Source organism: Artibeus jamaicensis, unplaced genomic scaffold (assembly GCF_021234435.1).
Source record: "Artibeus jamaicensis isolate MK-2021 breed Jamaican fruit bat unplaced genomic scaffold, CSHL_Jam_final contig_519, whole genome shotgun sequence".
NCBI lineage: Eukaryota > Metazoa > Chordata > Mammalia > Chiroptera > Phyllostomidae > Artibeus > Artibeus jamaicensis.
The window spans coordinates 1,754,518-1,778,996 of record NW_026521871.1 but is presented as its reverse complement, the minus strand read 5'-3'; the positions used below and the strand labels follow the sequence as shown (position 1 = coordinate 1,778,996).

At 42.2% G+C, this 24,479-nt stretch overlaps 1 protein-coding gene across 2 annotated transcripts in view; it reads right to left on the bottom strand.

The window, feature by feature from the left end:
• Positions 1-24,448, bottom strand: part of PRICKLE2 (prickle planar cell polarity protein 2) — a 349,535-nt gene extending 325,087 nt beyond the window's left edge. The window contains exons 1-2 of one of the 2 annotated variants that reach the window (XM_037136138.2): positions 24,225-24,448; positions 23,476-23,561 (exon numbers count right to left, since the gene is read on the bottom strand). In XM_037136138.2, the coding sequence (XP_036992033.1) occupies positions 23,476-23,561; positions 24,225-24,374 (236 nt within the window). In that variant the 5' untranslated portion in view covers positions 24,375-24,448. The remainder of the gene's footprint in view (positions 1-23,475; positions 23,562-24,224) is intronic. The other variant, XM_037136139.2, reaches the window with a different exon arrangement.
• Between the last annotated feature and the right edge of the window lie 31 nt (positions 24,449-24,479).

Genomic DNA, 24,479 nt, shown 5'->3' with positions numbered 1-24,479 from the left:
GATGCTGAGGCCTATAGAGGGTACATAAGGGGCCCAAAGACACACAGCTGTCAAGTGCTGGAGCTGAGACAGGAGTCCAGACCAGGCATTTAAAGCAAAGCCACTACCAAAAATCCCCTCTCAGCCAGAAGAAAGGAGCCTAGATATGGCACCAGTCACAGAGAGGCATATCAAATGCTGGCTATGGGAGGTTCTTCTCTAAGCAGTACTGCCTGGGAGATGGAGAGGGAACTACCTGGCCTGGTCCCTTTCCAAGGTCATGATACACAGCACTTCCCTATGGTGTTCACGGCAGGGCCTGGTGACGTCCTGGTTTTGCCTTCTCCCTGTTCAAACACTGGTAGGGGAGGTCTAGAGGGACAGCATTCGTTCCTCGTGCAGTGAGGGGCAACAGGAGGAAGGCCAAGGGCACACGTGTGTGTGTGCATGTGACTGTCAGCAAACAGGGGGACAGTGGAAACGCACCAAGCTCCAACCCACCTCTGGAGATCTCCTTCTGAAGCCATCCTAAGGGAACTGGAGGAAAAATGCCTCATAAAATACTTCAGTGAGGGGATCACGTCTCTGAATAGCAAAATGCTTCTCTTTGTCAGAAACAATGTTTGATTTAAAAATAAAGACTAAATAGTAAGGTTGAGAAAAGCCAAATTCACCTCAAACCATCAATTCTACTGTCTTCACAGACTTCTAACGAAAACAAAAATACCTGAGGCAGAACCTCCTGCCCTGTCGTCTCCTCTCTCCTCCCTCCAGAGCAAGTGCTAGCCCTTTTCCTCTTCTGTGTCTTATACTCCTTCTGGGACCCCTTCCCAGAGTCAGATGAGTAAGTAAAATGCAGCAGAAGGATGCCAGTCACATTAAAAGACAGTTGTTAAATATTTTTAAATTTCATGTAGCAATTTATGTCTTTATATGTTAGTATATATGATGTATATACATTATATAACTTACTATACAGCATATATTATATAGTATAGTAAGTTATATAATATACAGTATATATTATACTATATAGTATAATATACAGTATATATTATATATCATAGCATATATAATATATAGTATGAAAGTTATATAGGTTCTCTAGTAATAAATATAAGCTATGAGTGTTATAAATTTTAAAGTTACAACGTATAACTTATATATGTACAATACATGTATACATGCTATACATAGTATGTATGATAATATATTTGCAAACATATACTATACATAATTTTAGTAGCTAGTCTGATAAGTACCAAAATTTCTAAGCAGTGTAATTTCTAAGTTAACAATATTTCAAGATGATCTGCATGACTTTTATGTACTACAAAAACATCTGGAATTTTTATTGGTGACAAAGCCACAGGCATTGTTAATGTAATTACTGTGGTGTGTTGCCTTCATTTATAATTGAGGGAAATGATAAAGTTCAAGTAGGGGTTAGTAGAAACAAGAATACAATTTTTCTCATCCAAGTTCAGGGTACTCTGAATTTCATCCACGGCTACCAGGTAAAGCAATACTGTACCAGAAGGATGTCAGGTATGAGTCAGGTCTGGTGGGAAGTGAGCAGTATCAGACAGGCTCTTTCTGGTTTGCTCGGTCATCCATTATCACAAGCCAACCTGGTCAACCTTTTCCCACTAAACTGACTTTTCACAAAAACTGACAGGCCACAGGTTTAGGGAGGGCCTCAAATGTCCACATACAAGAAAGAGCTACAGTCCTCCGAGCCTCTGTCCACCCATTCTGGACTCTGCTGTCCCTTTACTTCCTGCTTCCTTTTCAACAACCTCCCAAGACATTTGTACCTACAGGCTGCTGCCAACTGCTCAATCTTAATCCTCCCATTTTAAATTATAAGTGACTAAGAATGTATTGAAGTCAAAAGAAAAACTTGCGAAACATTTTAAAATAGAAGTAGCCCTTCAAAGAACGGTTTAATTAACAGAGGCTTAAGATATCTGAGCTACTCTGAGAGAGTAATGGGTCCGAAGAACACTGGCACAAACCCTAGATCTGGGTTCTGGGCCCTGTTCAACTTTACTCCAGTAAGTCAACCTCCTTTGTATATCCCACAACCTCTAGCAAGGCAAGGAGCTGCACCTCTCCCCAACAAGTATTCAGGCTTAACGGGATTAGAGCCAGGAAGCACTTCTCCCAGAGAACATGGGGACTGGGGCTTTGTCAAAGCCTAGGTGCGAGAGTCCATTGCTCTTTGTTGCAGACCCCTGAGTCCTTCCATGAAGGCCTCCCAAGTGATCAAGTCTGGCTTAAGTTGCCCCCCTGCCATGAGGGGTCTTACCTGTCATTGACTTCCGACCGAGCTTTGGGGGCAGGGAGAGGAAACTGAGGCAGTGTTTGCTACCAGAGACTCCTGTGGCTGGCACTCCAAAGGTCGTCCCTTGCCCTTAGCCACAAGGGATCAAGATACAATTCCTAAAACCAGGAAGACGGGTCTACAACATTTTAAAAAATATATTTTATTGATTATTCTATTATAGTTGTCCCATTTTTTCTCCCCTTTATTTCCTTCAACCCTCCCACCATCATTCCCTCGCTTTAGTTCATGCCCATGGGTCATACATATAAGTTCTTTGGCTTCTCTATTTCCCATACTATTCTTAACCTACCCCTGTCTATTTCGTACCTGCCATTTATTCTCTTATTCCCTGTACCTTTTCCCCCATTCTCTCTCTTCCTTCTCCCCACTGATAACCCTCCATGTGATCTCTATTTCTATGATTCTGTTCCTGCTCTAGTTGTTTGCTTAGGAAAGTACTGTGTATCATGACCCTCTGGTTGTTTGTTTTCATTTTTGTTATTTAGGTTCAGTTGCTGATAGTTGTTAATTTGTTGTTCATATTTTTTATCTTTTTTTCTCAGGTAAGTCCCTCTCATATTTCATATGATAAGGGCTTGGTGATGATAAACTCCTTTAACTTGACCTTATCTGGGAAGCACTTTATCTGCCCTTCCATTCTAAATGATAGTCTTGCTGGATAAAGTAATCTTGGATGTTGGTCTTTGCTTTGCATGACTCTGAATACTCCTTTCCAGCCTCTTCTTACCTGTAAGATTTCTTTTGAGACATCAGCTGACAGTCTTATGGGAACTCCTTTATAGGTAACTCTCTCCTTTTCTCTTGCTGCTTTTAAGATTCTCCCCTTCTCTTTAATCTTGGGTAATGTAATTATTATATACCTTGGTGTATACTTCCTTGAGTCCAACATCTTTAGGACTCTCTGAGCTTCCTGGACTTCCTAGAAGTCTATTTCCTTTGCCAGATTGGGGAAGTTCTTCATTATTTGTTCAAATAAGTTTTCAATATCTTGCTCTTCCTCTTCTCTTTCTGGCATGCCTATGATTTCGATGTTAAAAGGTTCCTAGGCCTCTCCTCATTTTTATGAATTCTGTTTCTTCATTCTGTTCTGATTGAATATTTATTTTTTCCTTCCACTCCAAACCATTTGATTTGAGTCCCCATTTCCTTACCATCACTGTTGGTTCCATGTACATTTTCCTTTATTTCACTTCCATAGCCTTTACTTTTTCCTCTATTTTGCAACCATACCCAACCAATTCTGTGAGCATCCTGATTACCAGTATTTTGAACTGTGCATCTGAGAGGTTAGCTGTCTCTTTGTTGCTTAGTTATATTTTTTCTGGAGCTTTGATCTGTTCTTTTATTTCTCTGGCCATATTTCTTTGTCTCTGCACACCTGTTACATAGTAAGGGGAGGACCATTAGTTATTTGCTAGGGCAGGGCAACCCATGTTGCTGTGTTGTGGTGCCATATGTGGGGGAGGGGTTTGAGAAGGAACAATGCTGCTTGCTCAGCTCTCAGATGGATTTCAATCACTTCCCTCACTACCCACAAGCAAACTGAGCCCTTCTGGTGTTGATTACCAGGTGGATAGGTTTGTGTGCATTCTAGGACCCTGTGGGTCTCTCCAGCAAACTCTCCTGAGGGGCTAGAAGTTTCTCCCAGCACCTCAAGCACCACAGATTTTTTTCAGTCCAAGGTTTTGAGGCATTATTTCCCCACACTGGAAACCTGGGTTACTCTGTTTGTCTCGCTCCCCAGTTGTTCCTCCCTGTTTATCTGCACTCAAATGTGGGACCACCAGCTCTATTAGCTTCCACCTTGCCATGAGGCCTCTCCACCTAGGCTGCCTGTCTATGCCCCTCCTAACAGTTGTATGAATATTTCTTCTTTAACTCCTTGGTTGTCAGACTTCCATAGAGTCTGATTTTCTGCCATTCTGGTTATTTTTTGTTTTTAAATTTGTTGTTGTTCTTCTTTGGGTTGGGTGAAGAGTCAAAGTGTATCTACCTATGCCTCCATCTTGGCCAGAAGTCCCCCAGATTTCATTCTTTATTGGTAGCAGTCTGGGGAACCTCCCTGCCTTAATTTCCAACACTGCATACCACCCCCACCTAGTCTGTCCAGACCTGCAGCTGCACTGCCTAGCTTTGAACATGATTAGCTCAGAGACAATATGCTATCACTAAGGGCTGAATGAATCCAGTCCCCAAGAGTACAGGCAGAAAAACAAAACCACATGCAAGCAAGTTCAGATGTCTACACTGGGAACTGGGGCTCGATATTTTAATCGAGTGAAATATCTCTGGGCATCTCATTTGGGATCACTTCCTTTTCATGTGTGTGTCCACATAATCTTAGCTGGAATATATGTTAATTCTGTACCCCCAAGAACACCTCCACTCACCTTTCTTCCTTTGAAGGTAAGCAAGTTACAGCTTCTACTTACTTATGCTCTATGTTCATTTATTTCTGGCTGACACCATTTTTGGTGTCTGGTGTCATAAATGCTCTGCTTCACCAGGTAAGTATCACTCTGTCAAAGGTATTCTGATTTCATCTCCTCCATGAAACTGCCTTGAAGCCAGAGGCAAACATGGACTAGGTCGTGTCCTGATTTCATTTCACTGAACCAGGGGACTTTAGACTGGGAAGGACTTGAAAACTTGACTCACTCAGCCATTTACTCATTTCACCACCTATTTATTGAGCACCTACTGTGTGCCAGACACCATGCTGGGCCCTAGGGAATACAACAATGAGCCAGGAGACATGGGTCCTGTCCTTGTGGAGCTTACAGTCATAGGACAAGGGAGCCATGGTCAGAGAATTTTCTGAGATGGTGACATTTAGCCTCAGAGCTGGAGGATGAGAGGAGAAGCAACCAGTGCCAGGATAGATGGGAAACAACATTCCAGGCAGAGGAAGACACATATAGAAAGGAGTAAGGGATGATGTAACAAAAAGTGTGAGCAAGGATGGGAATAAGCAGAATACTACCTGCTGATGGGAGTATAAAGTAACACAAACCTCTCTGGAAAACAGCTAACCTTTCCAGTGAAGCTCATGACCTGGTGAGGCCACTCCCAGGTACATGCTCCAGAGATGCTCTCAAACAAACGACTGCAGAAGCAAACAAAATACTACTGGGGACACACTGGGGGCAAAACTGTAAGCAAAGCAGACGTGATCAACTCCGAATCCAGGAGAGTGGTTACCTCTGACGGGGATAATAAGTTCTTTTTCCTAAAGCCAGCTGGTAAGCTCCTTTGTTTATCTCTATTGTTTATGCTTTATACATGCTTTATTAATATTTCATAAGAACTACTCCTTTGTATTCAAGTGCTGTGCAGAAAATGGACTAGAGGGTGAAAAGGTAGAGGTGGGGACATCTGTCAGGAGACAAAGGCCACTGTTGAGGTAAAAACAATCATGGTTTTGGGTAGAACTGTGATATGGCAGAGATAGAAAGAAGAAAAGGCACAGTTAACCTGGGATTTTCAAATGGAGCTTAACATTTAATTTAAAGCAATATTTCTGGAGGGTGTGATAGGAAGAATGAGGAAGATGGGTTTTATCCCCTAATTGACTTGACCTCTTGATTTTTACAGATGTGTAAATCGAAACCCAGAGATGAGATGAAAAAAATTAGGGGCAGCACAAACCAGTATCAAAATTGTTAACACCCACCCTCTCTGCCTCCGTACACTCAACTTTGTGGCAGAAGACAGACACATTCTGACACACCAGGATCCTCCTGTCCTGTGCACAGTGTCAGTAGCTGAATGTTGACAGTATGCCAGCCCCTATCTACAGGAATGGTTCATCTCACTCCCATAGAGACTCAGTTGGGATAAAATTACTTAATAGCTCCTATCTTAGTACCAGGAGGTTAAATCCAATTTAGTGGCTTTGCAAAAATTTGACATTAGCAAATCCAAGTGATGAACCAAAACGGCATTTCACTTATGCATATTTTACCCCTTAAAAATAAATTTTTTAAGTGGCATTCCAAAAAGTTGCTTGAAGTTAAATGCTCAGTCGTTTAAAATCATCCCATTTTGCTCTGTATAATGCAAACCCACGTTTTTGGCCCAAATTTTTCAGGAGAAAAAGCTTTCATTTTAATTTTGTAATTCAGTTATTTATTTATTTATTTATATTTAGATACATGTTTTTTTTGTATTATAAAGGAATTTTAGCATTTATTTTTTAACATATTATGGTACTAGAAATTTTATGTAACAAATAATTACAAAACCCAAGAATGGATACAAGGTACAAGAAATTTTGTGTACCGGTAACAAATTTACAGTATTTATATACAAAATTAGTACTACCCATGTATAATGTGCATCCTTATTTTTCCCTCAAAAATTTGGTAAAAAAGTACACATTATACATGGCAAAATATAGTGGTCTTCCAACCCTGGCTGGTCTCACTCAGTTGGTTGGAGTATTATACTATAGACTGAAGATTTGAAGGTTCGATCCCCAGCCAGGATGTGCTATGGAAGGAAGCCTATTGATGTTTCTCTCTCACGTTGATGTTTTTCTCTCTCCCTCTCTCCTTTTCTTTCTCTTTAAAAGCAACAAAAAAAATGTCTTCAGGTGAGGATTTAAAAAAATTAGTCTTCTACCCTCATACACATTGATAGATCTTTCTTTACATGTTTGGAAATCAGTTTTTTCCATATAGAAAAACCCACCTAGTTAAAATGTACATACCCTAGGATTCAGTGATTCTACTTCCAGGAATTGATATCCTATAGATCTCTTCACACAAGGGCAATGATGAATTAGAATGCCTACTGAAGCACCATTGGCTATAACCAGAAACTTTAAATATCCCAAATGACTAGTTGAGAAGTGGTAAAAATAAATTATGGTACATAATGGAATATAACATGGTCTTTTTTAATAAGAGCATTTATATATCTGATATTGAAAGCTCTTCAAGATCTATTGTTACTAATTTGAAAGCATATATCCACCCTTATGTTCATTGCAGCATTATTTACAATAGCCAAGGTATGGAAGCAACCCAAGTGGTCTACAAACAGACAAGTGGATAAAAAACTGGTGATACATATACACAATGAAATATTACTTGGCCATTAAAAAAAGAATGAAACATTACCATCTGAGACAGCATGAATGGACCTAGAGGGTATTATGCTCAGTGAAGTAAGTCAGTCAGAGAAAGAAAGACAAATACCACATGATTGCACTTATATCTGGAACCTAAAGAACAAAATAAATGAACAACCAAAACTGAAACAGACTCATAGATGTGGAGAGCAGACTGGTGGCGGCCAGAGGGGTGGGGGTTGGGGGAAATCTGTGAAAAAGCTGCAGGGATTAAGAAGTGCAAATTGGTAGAAGTATAAAATAGTCACAGGGATGGAAAGTATAGCATAGGGAATACAGTCAATAGTATGATGCCAGGTGGTACTGGAAAATCAAGGAGAACACTTTGTAAAATATATGATTGTTTAATTACTAAGATGTACACCTGAAACCAATGCAAAGTAAGTTGAGAGAAACTGTAATTGAAAAAAAAAAGATATTGTTAAAAACAAAGGTAAAGTATCTACAGTATGCCACCATTTGCGTGAAAGACAAAACAGACGTACAAGTACACACATGCACACCTATATTAATATGTATCCAACTAATTTAAACTACATAAATTCATGTCATTTTTACTGTATTTCAAGGCATGTGAGGCCATGGTAGAAACACATTAAATTTTCTTGAATGAATAAATCCCCCCACCTGAGCTTTTACAAAGCAATTTCCAACTGTATTCCCCTTGCTTTTAAAACTTAACCCTAAAATGTCACCCAATATTTTCTCAGACATTTATTATTATCAATTTAACATTCTTCTCAGATAATTTAAGAAAGCAGGTTATTTAGGAACAACCATCAGAAAGGTAATTCCAGCTTAAAGACTTTACCACAAAACTATCCTGGGGTATAACCAACAAGGCAGACATTCCAACAGGCAAAGGTGTGGGCTGGTGGTTACTTAACTAAGAGGTTAAAAAGGCACACGCTGTGTTTTCCTCACACACTTCAGGCACTGCCCAGACTCACACACAGTAGCGCTGTGGCACACTTCTCCACACGTGTAATGTGAACCCCATCCCCTTGCTTGTCTGCCAGTAAATGATAGGGGCTATCAAAGGGATTAATCAGATCCCTTCATCCTATACCCTTTAATCCTAAAATAAGCAGTTCTAAATTCATTCCAAAATAGCATGTGCACTTTTGCAGAGAGTGAAATCAGTGTTACATGATGACATCCCTGAAATGATCTGAGTTATTCTTCGATAGATAATGGCTAAAGAAGTTGAACAATAGGAAATTAATACCTATTACAACCACATGTAATTTAATTTACTCTAATAACTTCTGAAAGGTCAAGGTTTCCAATGAAGTCATCCCTGCCTCAGAACAGTATATTCTGCAATAGCACATTAGCCATTAGCAAGTACTTCTAAAAGTAAAAAAAAAAAAAAAAGAAAGAAAGAAAAAAACCAAAATCCAAAAAAACATTTTGGATTTTCAACCATTGAGAACATGGTCAGTATCCTCTAGCTACAAATGGCAGTTCTAGTCAATCTGCTGAAATAGTCAAAATTAATTCTTGACCCTTGGGCAGGAACCAGTATAATAGAGCCTCTCTTAATTGAACATAATTAACAACTATAGTCACTTGGAATAGAATTTGGGTGTAGATGACGGAAAATCCAAAATAATATTGGTCCAAACAACATAGAAATTAATTACTTTCTCATGTTAAGATGAACTGGAGTTATGCAGTCCAAGGCTACAGTGTCTTTATGGTCACCAGGGACCTGGGTACGCCCTGTCTTATTCTGCTGTCTTCAACACAGGATCCAATTTAGCTGCTTGAGCTCCAACTATCACGTCCACATTCCACTGGGCAGGAAGCGAGGAAACAAAGGTACATGACTTCCCTTGAAAAGCACTTTCTACAAGATGTACTTACCATTTTTACTCATATGCCCTTGGCTAGAACTTAGTCAAATGGCAACCCCTAGGAGCAAGGAGGGCTGAGAAATACTGTCTTAATTCTAAGGCTATGACCCAGACAATGTTTTAAAAGTTATATTTCTAAGGAAGTAGTAGACAGTAAATGTGGGGACAATAAGCAGTGTCTATCACACATAGGAATCATAAAATAATGATACAGACATATCTTAATTTTTTTCTTGAAATATGTAACCATATATCCATTTAGAGTAGGAGAGGGTATTTTGCATATGGTTTACAGATCAAAGTACTTCTTTTTTCATGCATAAAACACACCTATAATGTGTCTTCAATTTCCAGTTTGTTTGTTTGTTTGTTTTTAGAGTGGTATCAGAACTTAAAGATGCTATGAAAAAAATCTAGGTCCTTTCACAATTTCTGCCTCATTCCTTATCTTTTATAACTGTTTTTCCCGGAACCTAATTCAATCGGTTTGCTCTTAGTATTCATTATTGGGGAATTTCCAAGCATTCAGCTTAGTTTTTCACAGAAATAACTCTTCATTATTTTTGCATTATATTTCATGGGTTTATGAAGGTATTCATATAACTACAGTAACAAGTATAACTGCACAGTCTTGGGAACAAATTCACTCTCAGTAAATATACAGCTCTACAGCACAGCTAGAGGAGTAGGAAGAGGGAAAGCATCCTAAAGAGGCACCTACTAACGGGATGCTTCACAGATGAAATAGAGCATTGGGATTTATCCATCAAGGGGATTGAGCAAAGAACTTCTGTTCTTTCAAATTTCTTGCAAAAATCTTCTGTTGGCTATTTAAGCAGGAAAGCCCTAGTAATGCTGTCACAATGTGCTGATGACGATGGGCCCTTTCCTGATTCCATCATCTATCTCCCTCAATCTATACATGAGGGAAACTGAGGTCCAGAGAAGTATGTTTCCAAACATCAGAGGTGCATCATGCACTCCCAAAGGCATTCGCTGCTTGCCACACTTCTACAACTTCTCTCACTGGGTGAGCCCTTGACATTTGGGGCAGGACCACCATCATGGTGATGCTCTATCTCAGAGTCTGTGGAAGGTTTCACGGCCCTGTCCCCAGCCCACTAAATACCCATGGCAGCACGCCCAAGTCACTGTGACAAGAAAACAGCAATGCAGCTATGAGTGGGCAAATGCCCATGTCCTTAGATACAGAAGTCATTCTTGACCTTGCAGATGTAATAGTTTTATAGTGGTTGTTTTTCTGTCATCTTTTAAATCACATAATCATTGCTGTGAGTGTTGTTTATATCATGGACAATTCCAAATTCCAGGGAATCTTAAGAGGCTTTTTAATCTCTCTGACAAAGTGAACAAAGCTTAGTTCAAAACATGAGAATATGCATACCGGGTGTTTTTTTTTATCTTCAGTTGAGGACATTGATGTAACAGAAGCAGAGATTGGCTGCCTTTGTACATACCCAGACCAGGAATCTGCACCGGACCAGGGATCGTATGCATCCTGACTGGGGGTCGCCCACACCTGTGCCCGGACTCTGGATGAACCCACAACCTAGGTATGTGCCCTAACCAGGAATCAAATCCACAACCTTTCAGTTATGGAAGATGCTCCAAACACTGAGCCACATTGGCCAGGGCAAGAGTATGCATACTATTTTAACAATTCCTGGGAAAAAAGATCCTATACTTCACTGAACACAGGCTTCACATTCCACACAAATATATTTTCCAACAGCCATTTATATTCGACTCACAAATAAACAGAAACATTAGAAATGGTAATACCTCTCAGAAAAGAAATGATACCTTCTCATGCATCTGCCTGATGGGCTCCTTTGCCCTATTTTCTAATGAGTTGTTTCATGTTTCTGTATTAGAGCTGTTTCATATTTTTAAAAATTAGACCTCTGTATATCAGATATGTTCCAAATAATTTTCCCAATTTGTTATTGACAATTTTAATTAAGTTATTCATATCAGAATAATCCATCTTCTTTTATGACTTCTCAGTTTCTTATTATCCATTCATTTAACAAATTCTGTCGAGATTTTGCTATGCACCAGGTATTTTTCTGGATGTTGGGGAACCAAACAAAAGAGACATAGAAAAAAAATACCCTCATAAATTTCAAAGTCTTGTGTAGGCTAAAGTAGTTAATTCTAGGGCAGAGTGAAAGCCAGATAAATCCAATGCAAACATAATAATGTCAAGTAATGATGAGTGCTCTGAAAGACATGAGAGGCAGGGAAAGGGGTGTGATTGGGGCACTGTTTTCAGATGGTCAGTGAACACTGCTCTAAGGAAATGACAGTGGGGGAGAGGCCAGGAGAGAAGGGAGGCAACAAACCCTGTGGGTGTGTGGGGGAGCCACTTTTGGGGCAGGTCCTAGCAAAGGCAAACGCCATGAGGTAGGAATAATGCTTGCTGAGTTTGGTGACCAGTAATGTGGCCAGTGTGGCTAGAAAGTACACAGTGAGAGAGAGAAAAAGAAAGGGGAAATATTTGAATTTATATATGTTTTTACTTTCCAAATTTATACATGTATTCATCCACAATAAAATTTAATTTTTTTATTTAAAAGTTTTAGATTAATACCTTTTTACTCCAAATGCAGAGCTGCTTGTCCTGGCACCCTTGACTGAATCACCCTCCACCCCCCACTTTTACATGTCGCCTTCGTCACACACCACTGTGCCACAAAGAACTTAGTTTTGCAGGTGTTCTGGTCTGTCAAAGCGATCTATTCCTACTCCAGTACCATACTGTTTACATTTGTATAGCCTTACAATGTATTTCGCTATCTGGTGGGGCTAGAATCTTTAGTTATCTTCATAGATACCAGGCCTCAGCTGGTCTAACATCCAGCTGATGAAAGAACTTAAAGACCACTTTATTAAAGTCCATGTCTTCTAAGTGATAGAAAAAAAGGAGGAAGCCAAGAATATACTAAAGCTGAAGTGGGGACTCGGTGCAGGGTGGCGGTGGGGAGGCTCTCTTTCCAAACTAAACTCCTAGTTCTCAACATCAATACCGATCCTTCAGCTGTTATCCAAACTACTTTGTGGTAAGAAAGCTTGTGAACTGCTAAGCAGCTAGACAATCACTTAAATCATCATCTGATTTCCCTGATGACACTGTCAAATCCCAGAGGACTGGAGTATGTATGGTGCTGACCAGTGGTTTTCAATCTCTGTTCCCTGGACCAGCAGCAGTAGCACCTAATTCATGATATGTACCTTCTCACACCAACTGAGATCTAATGAATGAGAAACCCTGAGGGGGAGGCAAACAGCCCTACAACTGTTTAGAATCTACGCGGTCTCTCCAGAACCAGGAATATAATAGTGTTTAAGAGCCCAAACTATAGCTGGAGTCCTAAGATTTAACCTTGGTTTCAATACTCACTAGCTTTGTGACTTTGGAGAAGTAACTTTAACTCGCTGTACCTCACATCTTCATGAAACCAATGTCAATACTAGTATCTATCTCAAAAAGGGTTTCAACAGTTAAATAAGAGAATATAAGAAATATGCTTTGAAGCTAATAGCCCTGTCACATTGTAACTGTTCAATTAATGATAGCTGCTAGTAGGATGAATATGACAATGAAAAAATCATAATTTCCTTTAATTTTATTTCAGATAATTTATTCTGAACAGCCCAGATGCATGCATGCTGGATTTAATAGAAATTAGGGAATGGCAAAGTACAATTAATGTTATACTTTTTTCCCAGTTGCATTTACGGAGAAGTGAGGGGCAGTGGGTATTAGCTCTGGCACAATTTTGTGGAGATGAGACCTATCTCTGGTATCATGAAGAATCTCCTTTTCTAAAGAAGACCCTTTTTTTTTTTTGCCTTTAAAGTGAATCAATTATATAACCTAGACATTAATTAAAAGGCCGCAAGGCCAAAAGCTCTTCCCTCGAATAACTGTGCGCAGACAACCAGTTCATTTTCTATACATCTCACTGGCAAGGCCCAACAAGAGCCAAAAGAAGACGGATGGACTTCATAGGGTGACCTGGGGGTCAACTGATTCAGACAGCTGAATTCATCAATACGGGCAGGGAATTCCATCCACTAATAGCAGCTTGTTACCATCCCCTCCTGTTGCAAGCATCTAACAGTGCCTAGAAAAGACAAGTAAAATATATTCCCAAAGGTGCCCCAATGTCTAGGCCCCACCCTCCATGCCACTGTGGTTTTACAAAGAATACATATACGAAGCCCTAGTTGGGCACACTGCTTAAGAGTATAAAACTGTATCTGCTTTATTACCACAATGATCATTATAGGATGATCCCCCAAAGAAACATCCACCTGCAATACATAAATGTAATATAGTGGAAAAGGGTCTTTGCAATGTGACAAGTTAAGGACTTTGAGATAAGGTTATCCTGGGTTAGGGGGAACCCAAATCCAATGACAAATCCTCACAAAAGAAGAGCAGAGAAAGGGACAGAGGTGCACAGAGGGAACACTGTGTGGTGACAAAGGTGGAGGTGGGAGTGATGCATCCAGAAGCCAAGAATGCCAAGGAGAGCCAGAATCCACCGGAGACTGAGACAGAGGCACGGACAGAGCCTCCGGAGGGGAACAAGCCTGCTCACACACTGATTTTGGACTTCTGGCCTTCAGAACTCGAGCGATCAAATTTCCATTTTTTGAAGCCACCAGGTTTGCAGCCAGTTGTTTGGTGGCTCCAGAAAACTAATACAACTATGTAAAATTCTAAGTAGTGAACCCAGACAAAAATCACACCCTAAAGCTAAGAGTATTTCTCTATGGGTGTTGAAGTTAGGCTTTTTTTTTTAATCGTGTGACTTTCCAAATTGAATTTTCCAAATGTCTACACTGCACATTTATCATCCAACAGTTTGATCAATATTAATTTAAAATAAGAAGTAAAGCTGCCTCACAATACTGTTATCACTAGGATTCTGAAAATTTAAGAGAAAAAAAACATCTGAAACCTTTTCAATTGGAAATATCTATTAAATTGTTCCACCTCCCAGAACTCAGAAAAACATTTACACATATTTCCAGAGGGAGAGGAAAGAAGAGAGAGAGAAAAGAGAAACATCTACTGGCTGCCTCCCACACGTGACCTAACGAGGGACTGAACCTGCACCCTAAGCATGTGCCCTGACAGAGTTGAATCTGAGACCCTTCAGTTTATGGATGACATGCCAATCAACTAAGCCACACTGGCCAGGGCCAGAAAAATAGATTTGCGTCCTTTCTGTCACCTCAAACATTCCACACCCAAAATGATGGAGATATCCCCCTGTTATATATGGTTTCCAAATTTTTGGCTTCATAAAGATGCAAGGAGCCTGTCATGATTCCCAAACAACTCAATAAGCTGCTGGAGAAGCTCCAAGGGCAGAATCATCAAGGATGCAAATAACAGGAGTGCTCCTGTGTGCCTGATTGGGAAAAAAGACTTTGAGAAATTACATTATCAGAGTAACTTCATAGTGTGTTGAAGGAAGAAAACACCTGCATTCTTTTAATAAGTCCCCTGGAGGCCTAATTCCTCAGCACTTAAACTTGAAGGACCCACTCTGGGTGTTACATGTACACATAATGAACCAGCTTTCAAGAACTGAGAAAGCAGTTTCTGCATCACCAAATAGTACCAGACATAAAATCAAATAACGCTCTCATTAAATGCTTTCCACTGGTCAAATATGCTTGCATTTGTTTTGCAACATGGTGTCAGGATCAGTAAAGCACAGGGGAGCAAAACTTGAAAAGCTTAGGTCCTAACACTGGATAATTACCACCTCGTTTATTGTTTGTTGACTTAAAGTTGGCTGCTGAAGGGATGGACTGTAAACTCCCTTCCTTGACTAATCCCTTTTTTGGAGTTTTTCTCCAGGACACATGCAAAGGACATTTCTGATGGCCACCACCCCCCCTCCACAAACTGGCCAGATTGCTCAATTTAACACTAAAGCTGTAAACAGGCTGAATAGAGCCCCCTATAATGTGTGCAGATCTGATTAGAAAACTGCCAGTAACCTACTGGAAATCACATTGTAATTTATAAAATATTTCACCTATCAGATACCCCCATAAGTTCAATACCACGCCCTCTGGTTTTATAGGAGGTCCATCTTTATGAAACCAGCCTCAAATAAAGCAAGTAGTCCAGGGTTCTTCAGATATTTCATTAATAGTAGACAACAGTCAGTTCTCATTACCAGGCCAATGAGAATATAACACTCTGTTTTCTCCAAGGTATAGTTTCACATTTAGACTAGGAGAGTCAAAATGCCAAAATGCACCATGGATGGGTGGCTCAGTTGGTTGGAGCATTGTCCCATGCACCAAAAAGGTTGCAGGTTTGATCCCTGGCCAGGGTGTGCAAGAGAGCCAACCAATTGACATTTCTCACATTGATGTTTCCCTCTCTCTCTCCCCCTCACCCTCGTCAATAAACGTATACTTGAGTGAGGATTTTTTAAAAAGGTCAAAATGATTGGTTTAAAAAACTGTGATCTTGAGCCCTAAAGATTTGGTTTCAAATCCTGACTCCACTACTTGCTACCTGTGTGATCTGGAACATGTTACCTGACCACCCTGGGCCTCGGTTTCTTCACGTTTAGATTATTTAGAGGATCTAGGTGTATATCTCTAAAATATAAAACACATGCTTCAGAGAACTGTTCTGAGGATGACATGGGGGTGATGTGTGAAGGAGGCCAGGCGTACAGCAGGTCCTCAGCAATGTTATCTCCTTTCTCCTTGAAGGGATCTCCCAGACAGGGAGGAGTTAGCTGCTCTGAGGACTTGCTCAGCACAGTTGTCCCTGCTAAGTGGCAACTTTATTGCCACTCTGATCACCCTTCCAGCTGTGTATAATTCACTCACTTGCTTCTTCAAATCAGATGTCTACAGCAGCCAGCCAATACGGTAAAGGAGTGAGGCAGGCCAAGTGTGATGATAGAGAACGGTGACAAGTGTGGGCAAGCTGAATACATGTTCTATCTAAAGAATGGAAGGAATAATGCCCAGAGTTATTAGAAACTTTCATTATTCCAGAGAAAACTCCAAATCTTATTTTTTCCACAAAATATCAAATGTTGGCAATTAATTAAAATTTTAAATCCTGTGCACTCTCAACAAAATATGCACAGGACAGATCTTATCTCAGGAGTTTCCAGGGCATGATCGCTCCCCCATGGCTCTCCCAAACACAAGGCAGGTAGAATCCTTTCGATCTCGACCTCGGAATGCTCAGGGATCAGGGAATCATTCCCTTTAGGGAATGTTCCCTGTCTCCACAGGGGAATTCTCTCTGGGTAGTCATTAATTGCAAAGTTAAAAGGATAACCTAGCTTTCCAACCCAAGAGACCACAAAATAACAAATTTATTAGATCCCCCCTCATCCCACTAAAACAACAGAAATCTAAGGTTGAATGGCAACCTTTCACTAGAATGCGGGTATCACTTTCAGAAATAAAGACAAAGTGCATTTTGAAAACCAGATGACTGACATCAGTTCTCCGTGTTTCCTCACTAAACATCAGGTATAAACTGTCACGCAGGGTAGTTAAACAAGGATTAATTATGAGGTTGCTGTACAAGCTGGGGTGTTTCAGAGTTTCAGCTCAAAGAACACAGAAATACTCTCAAATTTTTTAAGGAGTAGGAATGAAAATTGGCACTGTCTTTTCTAGAGGACAGTTTGATAAGAGTGCCGGATAGGCAAGTTGTGGCATAAGAAAAACTATTGCGTATAGAATCTAATAAGGAACAACAGAAAACCACTGAAGTGGCCATGAACAGGAAAATTTTAATTCAATGATAACCCATATACTGCATTCTAAAAATTAATAAATGTATTAGATCTTTTTGCCTAAAATGTAAACATGTCCATAAAGTACGCCTAAGTATCAAAAAAGTAAGCTACAAAAGACTATATGCAGAAGGCATATTTTGTTAACATATAATTTGAATGAACCTGAGGAAATAAACACCATGACATAAATATGTATGTCTAGCTGTTTCTGCACAGGGCCAGGTACTAAATACTTTCAATTTTGTGGACCATGAGGGCTATCTTGACGATTCAATTCTGCTAAAGTGAAAGCAGCCACAGATGATACTAAATAAATGGGCATGGCTGTGTTCCATTACAACTTTATTTATGGACTTAAAATGTTAATTTCATATCGTTTTTATGTGCCACAAAATGTTATTCTTCTTTTGATTTTTCCCAACCATTTTAAAATATGAATACTATGCTTAGCTAGTAGGGTATACAGAAACAAATAGCCAGCTGATTTTGTCCCACCAGCTGTGGTTTGCTGACCCTTGCTTTCAAAGATATAATTAAGGGTTTTCTTTTCTGTGCTTTGTGTGTTTGTGTGTGTGTGATTTTTAAATCTTCTATAATAGCCATGTCTTATTTCAAAATCAGAGACAACAATATAAATGTACAGAGTGGGGCAAAAGTAGGTTTACAGTTTTTCATATGGAAAATAATACACTTAATAAGAAGAATAAATTCTGTGTTTCCCGTACTCACAACTGTAAACCTACTTTTGCCACATCCTGTACTGGAATGAATTGGTAGGTTTTGTCAAGGGAAAACCCCTATTAAAGTGTTCCAGCTTCTATCAGGCATGTTATCAAATGCCAATGACATAAGGAAAGCCAACCAACAATCGTCTTAGCTGCTAGGTATCTTTCCTTACCTTGAGGGCTCCAGACATGTCTTAAATGTATGCACACCTTTCCGCCCCTTTTCTTGGCACATCAATTGACTAAGACAGGATATTTCTTTTTTCTTTAAGTAAAATAATCAGCGGGAATCCATTTCTTAGTCAAATTACAATCCACTAAAGGAAATCAGGCTGGCATCTCCCCAAATTACCGCTCTAGTCATCAATCAACACAATTGCCAGGGCAACTAAGGAGAGATGCTTTTCAAGACACAGTCTTGGCTAACGCAGCAGTGCTGCCTCTGGAGCAACTGCACAGTGCCAAAGCATCCTGCTTAGGCAGCCGCTGTCAGGAGACAAACTGCTCTGCATAACTAAACCAGCCTCACAAAGCTACCACTGCTCTGGGCTTTCCATGTCAGCTGCTTCAGAAAGTGCAACTCCTGGAGGCTTGTTCTGAAAGCCAGCCTTTTAGAGTTGAATATTCATTTATCAGCAAAACTGAACTGTTAAAGGGATTACAAGGAGCTTAGAATCCGCTGGCAGTTCATTGATCTGGTCTTGCAAGTCTCATCCCCACATGCCCTATAGGAATGGCTTTGGTCTGTTCCCTGGTTCTTTGGTCGCCTTTGATTTATTTTAGCACCATTCTCATCCGAGTTGGAGGGGTTGTTTCCTCTAGCCTCGATTTCAAAAGGTTTTCAGATTCCTTTCTTCTAAAACTAAGAGCAGCTACCTGCATATTCCCCTAGATAGTGGTAGAGACCAGGGGTTGGCCAATATTTTCTGTAAACGGTCAGAGATTAAGTGTTTTTGGCTTCGTTGGCCATACAATCAGTGGTGACTATTCAACTCTATCGCTGAAGCAGGAAAACTGCCACCGACAATATGTAAACTAATAGGCATGACTTTGTCCAGATAGCTATTTATTTATGGATACTGAAACTTGAATTTCACATAATTTTCATATGTCATGAAATATTATTCTTTTGGTTTTCCCACCCATTAAAAATGTCATGTGAGCCATAAAAAACAGGAGAAGGGTGGGTCTGGCCAGCAGGGCGGAGTCTGACAATGACTGGTTTCAACCATTGCTATCGGAGCTGTGGTCCCTGGGCAAGCAGTATCAGCACCACCTGGAAACTTGTTACTTATGCAAAACCTCAGGCCCCTGCCCCAAGCCTGTTGAATCAGAATCTGCATTTGAACAAGATCCCCTGGTAACTCATGTGTAAGCCAAGTTTGAGAAGTACTGGTCCAGAACCCAGAATTTGGAAGTCAAATGGGATGGGAATACTATTGACTAGCTGGCTGTAGGACCTTAGGCAAGTTGTTTAACTCTCTGAAACTCAGTTTACTTATGTATTAAAATGGATATAACTAACTATGACCATCTCCAAAAACTGTTGTGAGTGAGAGAGGAAGGGTGGAAAACACTTGCCTGGCATTGCCAATGCTTTAAAAATGGTAGCTAATATTACAGAAGCCTGCTCTTTCTACAATCCCATTTGGAGAGATGAGGATGCTCACCCAGGATTTGCAAGCTCCAATCACTTCTGGGCCATGACATGTCATCTACATATTTGAAGAAGTCCTTGAATTCCACTGGAATGTTGGAGACTATGGTAAGCCAAGGTCACATCCTTCCAAAGAGAACACACTCATGCCTGCCAGTTACTGTCATGAAGCAGTAGTCCCCATGTTATCACACATCTGGATTTTCCAACAGAAGTTGGAACCTGAATTTTAAGGTAAGAAAAAGCCTCTGTATTTCACACACACTGTGCAGACCAAACAAAACCCATCTGCAGGCTGGATGTGACCCAAGGCCCTCTAGTTTATGGCCTTTGCCTTAGAATAGAGAAGTAACAAGAGGAGGTGAGTCACAAGGAAATGAGCACGGGTTTTAAAACCAAATCCCAGCAGCTCTGAGCCTCAGTTTCCTCATCAGGAAAATAATCATATGTACCTCGTAGGGTTTGGGAGGGATTGAAGAGAAATATATGTAAAACATGGAGGAACAGCTCTGGACAGAGTAAGTACTCATCATTATTACTGCTAATGTTGTTTTGATATTATTTTTTAAATTCATCAGCGCCCAGGCATTCAAAGGGTAAACCTTCACTGTAAAAATGGCTATTTTTTTCTCTCCCTGCTCAATCTGGTTGCAAACAAGCAAGCCCAATTAACCCCCAATCAGAATGCTGTCTCATACTAGAGTACACTAAGTGCTTAGTTACTAATGATTTTGTTCTGGCCGAAGTCCATGAAGATGCCTTAATCTTCCTCTTAATGAAAATGCCCTCTTGGCCTGGCCACTGCAGGGTTTGCCGGAGGCTGCCCCGAGGTGCTTTTTACTCAGGGCCAGGCCACCTGTAGGAAGCAGTGCCTACCTTTGATCCCCTGCTGCTCTCAATCAGGGGGAGGATAGCTGACAACTGTGAGCCCTCTGCCTTCCAAGACACACAAATCCTTCTGGGTTTAGAAATCCTAAAAAAAAAAATCCCCACATTTGCCACTGAAAGGTGGGGGTGACAATACAAATGGGGAGAGTATGGAAAATCCCCACAAATAAAACAGACTTCTATAGGACTTTAGGCATCTTTCCTCGTCCAGAGGGAGCCTCAAAGTGTGGAGGGCACTCTCACACGCACAGCTGGCACAGTGCTTGAGGTCCTACATCAGGTTCTCAGTCACACACACACACACACACACACACACACACACACACACGCCAATCAGCCAGGGATCTTGGCAAAGCTGGGCTCAGGTTCAGTAGGTCTAGGGCAGTGCCTGAGGGTTTGCATTTCTAACAAACTTCCATGACACGGTGGTACTGCTGGTTCCTTCCCAGGGTTTAAATCAGCAGGAGCCTCCTTTCGGGCTTCATTCAGGTCTCTGCTGAAATGTCACCTCCTCAGAGAGTCCTTTCCTGACCACCTTATCTAAAACGTAATTTTTTGTTGAATAAGAGCAGGAATCCTGTCTGTTTTGTTCTTTGCTGTATCCCCAGCACCAACGGAGTGGCTGGCACAAAGCAGGTACTCAAATATTTGTTTAGTAGAGAGATCCCAGTTTGACAGCCGAGGAAAATGAAACTGGGGGAGCCTAAGTCACACAACCGGTCAGGGCCAGAGCAACACACTATCCCCACTTGTCTGAACTTCAAAGCCCTTGCTCTCTCCTCCACACCAGAGGGGGGAGCAAAGTTTGTTTACAGGCATTTCCTCTCTAGAACTTCAGTGCTTTTGTGCCTGAGGCATGACACAATTCTGAGCTGCTTTGAGGAGATGCCTGCTGTGCAGACAACAACTTCAGGGGGATGGAGTGGAAGCAGAAAGGCTAGCTTAGTGTTAATACTTCAGGTGCTTGCTACATTTGAGTAAGGGGAGTTCACTCTCCATGGGTCAGCCCAGCAGGCCAGCATTTTCCTCCCTCAGGGCACAACTGTCTGTCTAGTGAGAGGAGTAGGAAATGAGCATACTGTGGATTTCCAACTGCCAATAAGAATATTGTACTGTGACCCTCTTCTCCAAAAGGTCACCCAAAAGTATGCCTATTGGGGAAAAGGAGGGGGCAAAAGCAAGGAGCTGCTTCCTCTCCAGCAATGGGTGGAAATGCCATAAAAACCCCATTCATGGAGCCAAAGTGAAGCCTCTCGGCTGTGAGGAAACTGCTTTACATGAAAACCTACCTCAGACTAATGAAAGGGTCTCTTTCCCAAAGAAAGGGTCCATAATGGGCTGAAAATGAAACACTTGTTCTCCCATCACCAAGTCAGCTGCGTTAAAATGGCTTCAGGTTCTCCGAGAAGCTGTGGTCCTGGATGCCCAGCAGCCTCAGAAGGCTAGCTAGCTTTCCTCCTGAGCAGTGGTTGATGGGAAGCTAAAAATAATGATCCAAAGGCACTTTTATTTACCATGTGCCTGGTACTGGGCAAATAATATGTTTTCAATATCTCATTTAGTTTTGACAATCACACTGTGAGGTGGGTGTTGTTACTGCCTAATGGTTAGGGAAACTGAGAACTAGGAAGAGTAATTGACTGACTGGAGGTCAGAGGTCACAGACCAAAGGAGAGGAGTCAGGTACTCCCCAGGCCTCTAAGTCAGAAGTTGACTCCAACGCTGCAGAATCAGGAGAAGCTGAAAAACACTGTCCTGTTCATCATTCTGCCTACCCCCACCGCCATTCACGCACAAGATGAATTAAAGAGGACACAATCAATAGTCCTGGATCCTGGATTGGATTGACAAAATAGAACTTCTACACCTATCCCCATGTATCACCCACTTTCACAGTTGGGACATACAAGGCACAGCCCAGAACACATCTGTTTGGGCCACAACATTGGCATGGCCGATGGCTGCCTAAGTCTGCCCATTACATATTTATAAGGTCGCCTGGCCTTGCCTCTGACACACAAGTTATTAAATGCTCAGGAGCCATAGGGCTGCGCTCAGTACCCTGAAACAAAGGCAAAGAGGCTGCCAGACCCATCTGAGGGAGGAACAAAAGCAATTTCTGAAGGAGCGAGTTGGGGGTTTCCTTATAACTGGTGCCCGGCACACATTACCAACTGGGAGACGGTACAGAAGCACGCACAAAAGCAGAGCAAAAGATCAAAGCAGGCTTTTTCTCCCTAGTGTCCCGGAACAGCCCTCTTCAAAGGGGCATAGGAGCGGTGGGGAAAGATGCAATAATCAAAGAGAGAACGGGTTATGATGTTGGAAAATTTTCTTCTGTCACTGGTTTTTCCTTTTCGTGAGCTTGCCAGAAAGGATCTGCCTCTTCTCTTAATATAGTCAAACTGAGAGCCAGCAAGCCTGCACCCCAACTTTTCCCAACCAGAGCCCCAGCAGCCAGAAGCATTGGGAGGGCATCGAGATCCCCTGTCTCCCAAACATAATCATTCCAATCCAGGCTGGGGCTGCCTGGAAGTCAACATTCACGGCACATTAATAAAAAACATCTGGCCACCGAAGAGGGTTGACACAGCACAGACGGGCAGGGGTGGATTTGCGGTTGGGACCCAGAGTTACGGGGGCTGAATTTAAACACAATTGGAAAACACCAGCCAGTCCAGAGAGTCATACACACTGCACTGTGGCTCTTGGAAACAATTCCATGCCAAGTTGAATTGTTTGGGGCTGAGCGACTTAGATATACAGAGTGCGGGTTCAAGGGACCCAACATTCCCCCATCAGGGAAATGCTCCCCTGCACCCCCCAGTGTCTGGCCACCACTTCCACCTTCAATATTTGTAGCAGATGTAGCCCCACGCTTAAAGGAATAGCCTTTGCATTCTTTCCATGTGGCTTACAAGCGAGATTTACGAAAGGAGAAAAATAGATGTGTGTACATACATATTTTTTCACATACGCATACACACATATATATCCCCACCCCCACCCCCCTGTGTTTTGTCTTTAGAAATCAGATTTAAGGCGTCCTACCTCCATTTATGCAAGGCAAACCCAGGACACTGGTCACCACAGGCAGTACATGGCTGGCCTCTCTCTATCCGCCCCAGTCCAGTCAACTTCAAAACAAAAAGACGACACAACATGTTTCCACCACAGACGCTCCCTCCAAAGCCCCATGCTGTCCCAGGCAGGGCACCCTACTCTTCCCACCCCACCTCACGTAATTGACTCCAGTGATCCTCTTAGAGGTGGGGGAGCTGGGGCAGGGTGCTGCCGGTTCCCCAGGAGAGGTCTCCTGCAGGAGGAAGGGTGTTCCGACCCAGGCAGGCTCCCTCTGGTGAGGGCACCAAACCACCAAGAAATGGCCATGACTGGGGCTTTGTCTCCCCGAGACACCTTGGTCACGGGTTTCTAAGAAACAAAAGCAAGACCGTTCCCCAGAGTCCCCGAGAAGCAACCGTGGCATGCTCTCCCGGACCAAGCTGGCGCTCCCGAGAATGGGGCAGCACAGGACACCCCAAAAGACAGACCCAAAGTCGAGTCCGCGGCTAGAGCTCCAAGAAGCTGGACACCGGTGCTTTAGTGGTGAGATAACGATCTGCCTTAAAGGAAGAGGAGAGAAAGGGGGCTTTTAAGGGAGCCCCCAAACTGTGACATTGCGGGCCACAGCTCCTGGTCTGCTCTCGCCCGGGTTAGGGATCCAGACTTAACCCCCTTTTCACCTTGGAGCCCTCGCCCGTGCTCCAGACTCACCCCCGCCCTCCAGCGGGCCAGCTTACCTGGGGCCACAGGTGCGCGGCCGCCGGGCACTGGGAGACCCGGCAGGGGCGCTCTCGGCGGCCCAGGGGCACCCGGAGATCTGCTCCGCTCTGGTGGGGGACACTCACCGAACGGCTGGAGAGTCTTTTCCGGGAGCTCCGGCTGAACATGGCCGGGCGCCTGCTGCACGCAGCGAGGTCCGTCGGTCTGTCCGCCCCGAGGCTAAGAGGGCGGGTCGCCTGGGCGGGCACCTTGGGGGGGCCTGGCAGTCTCCG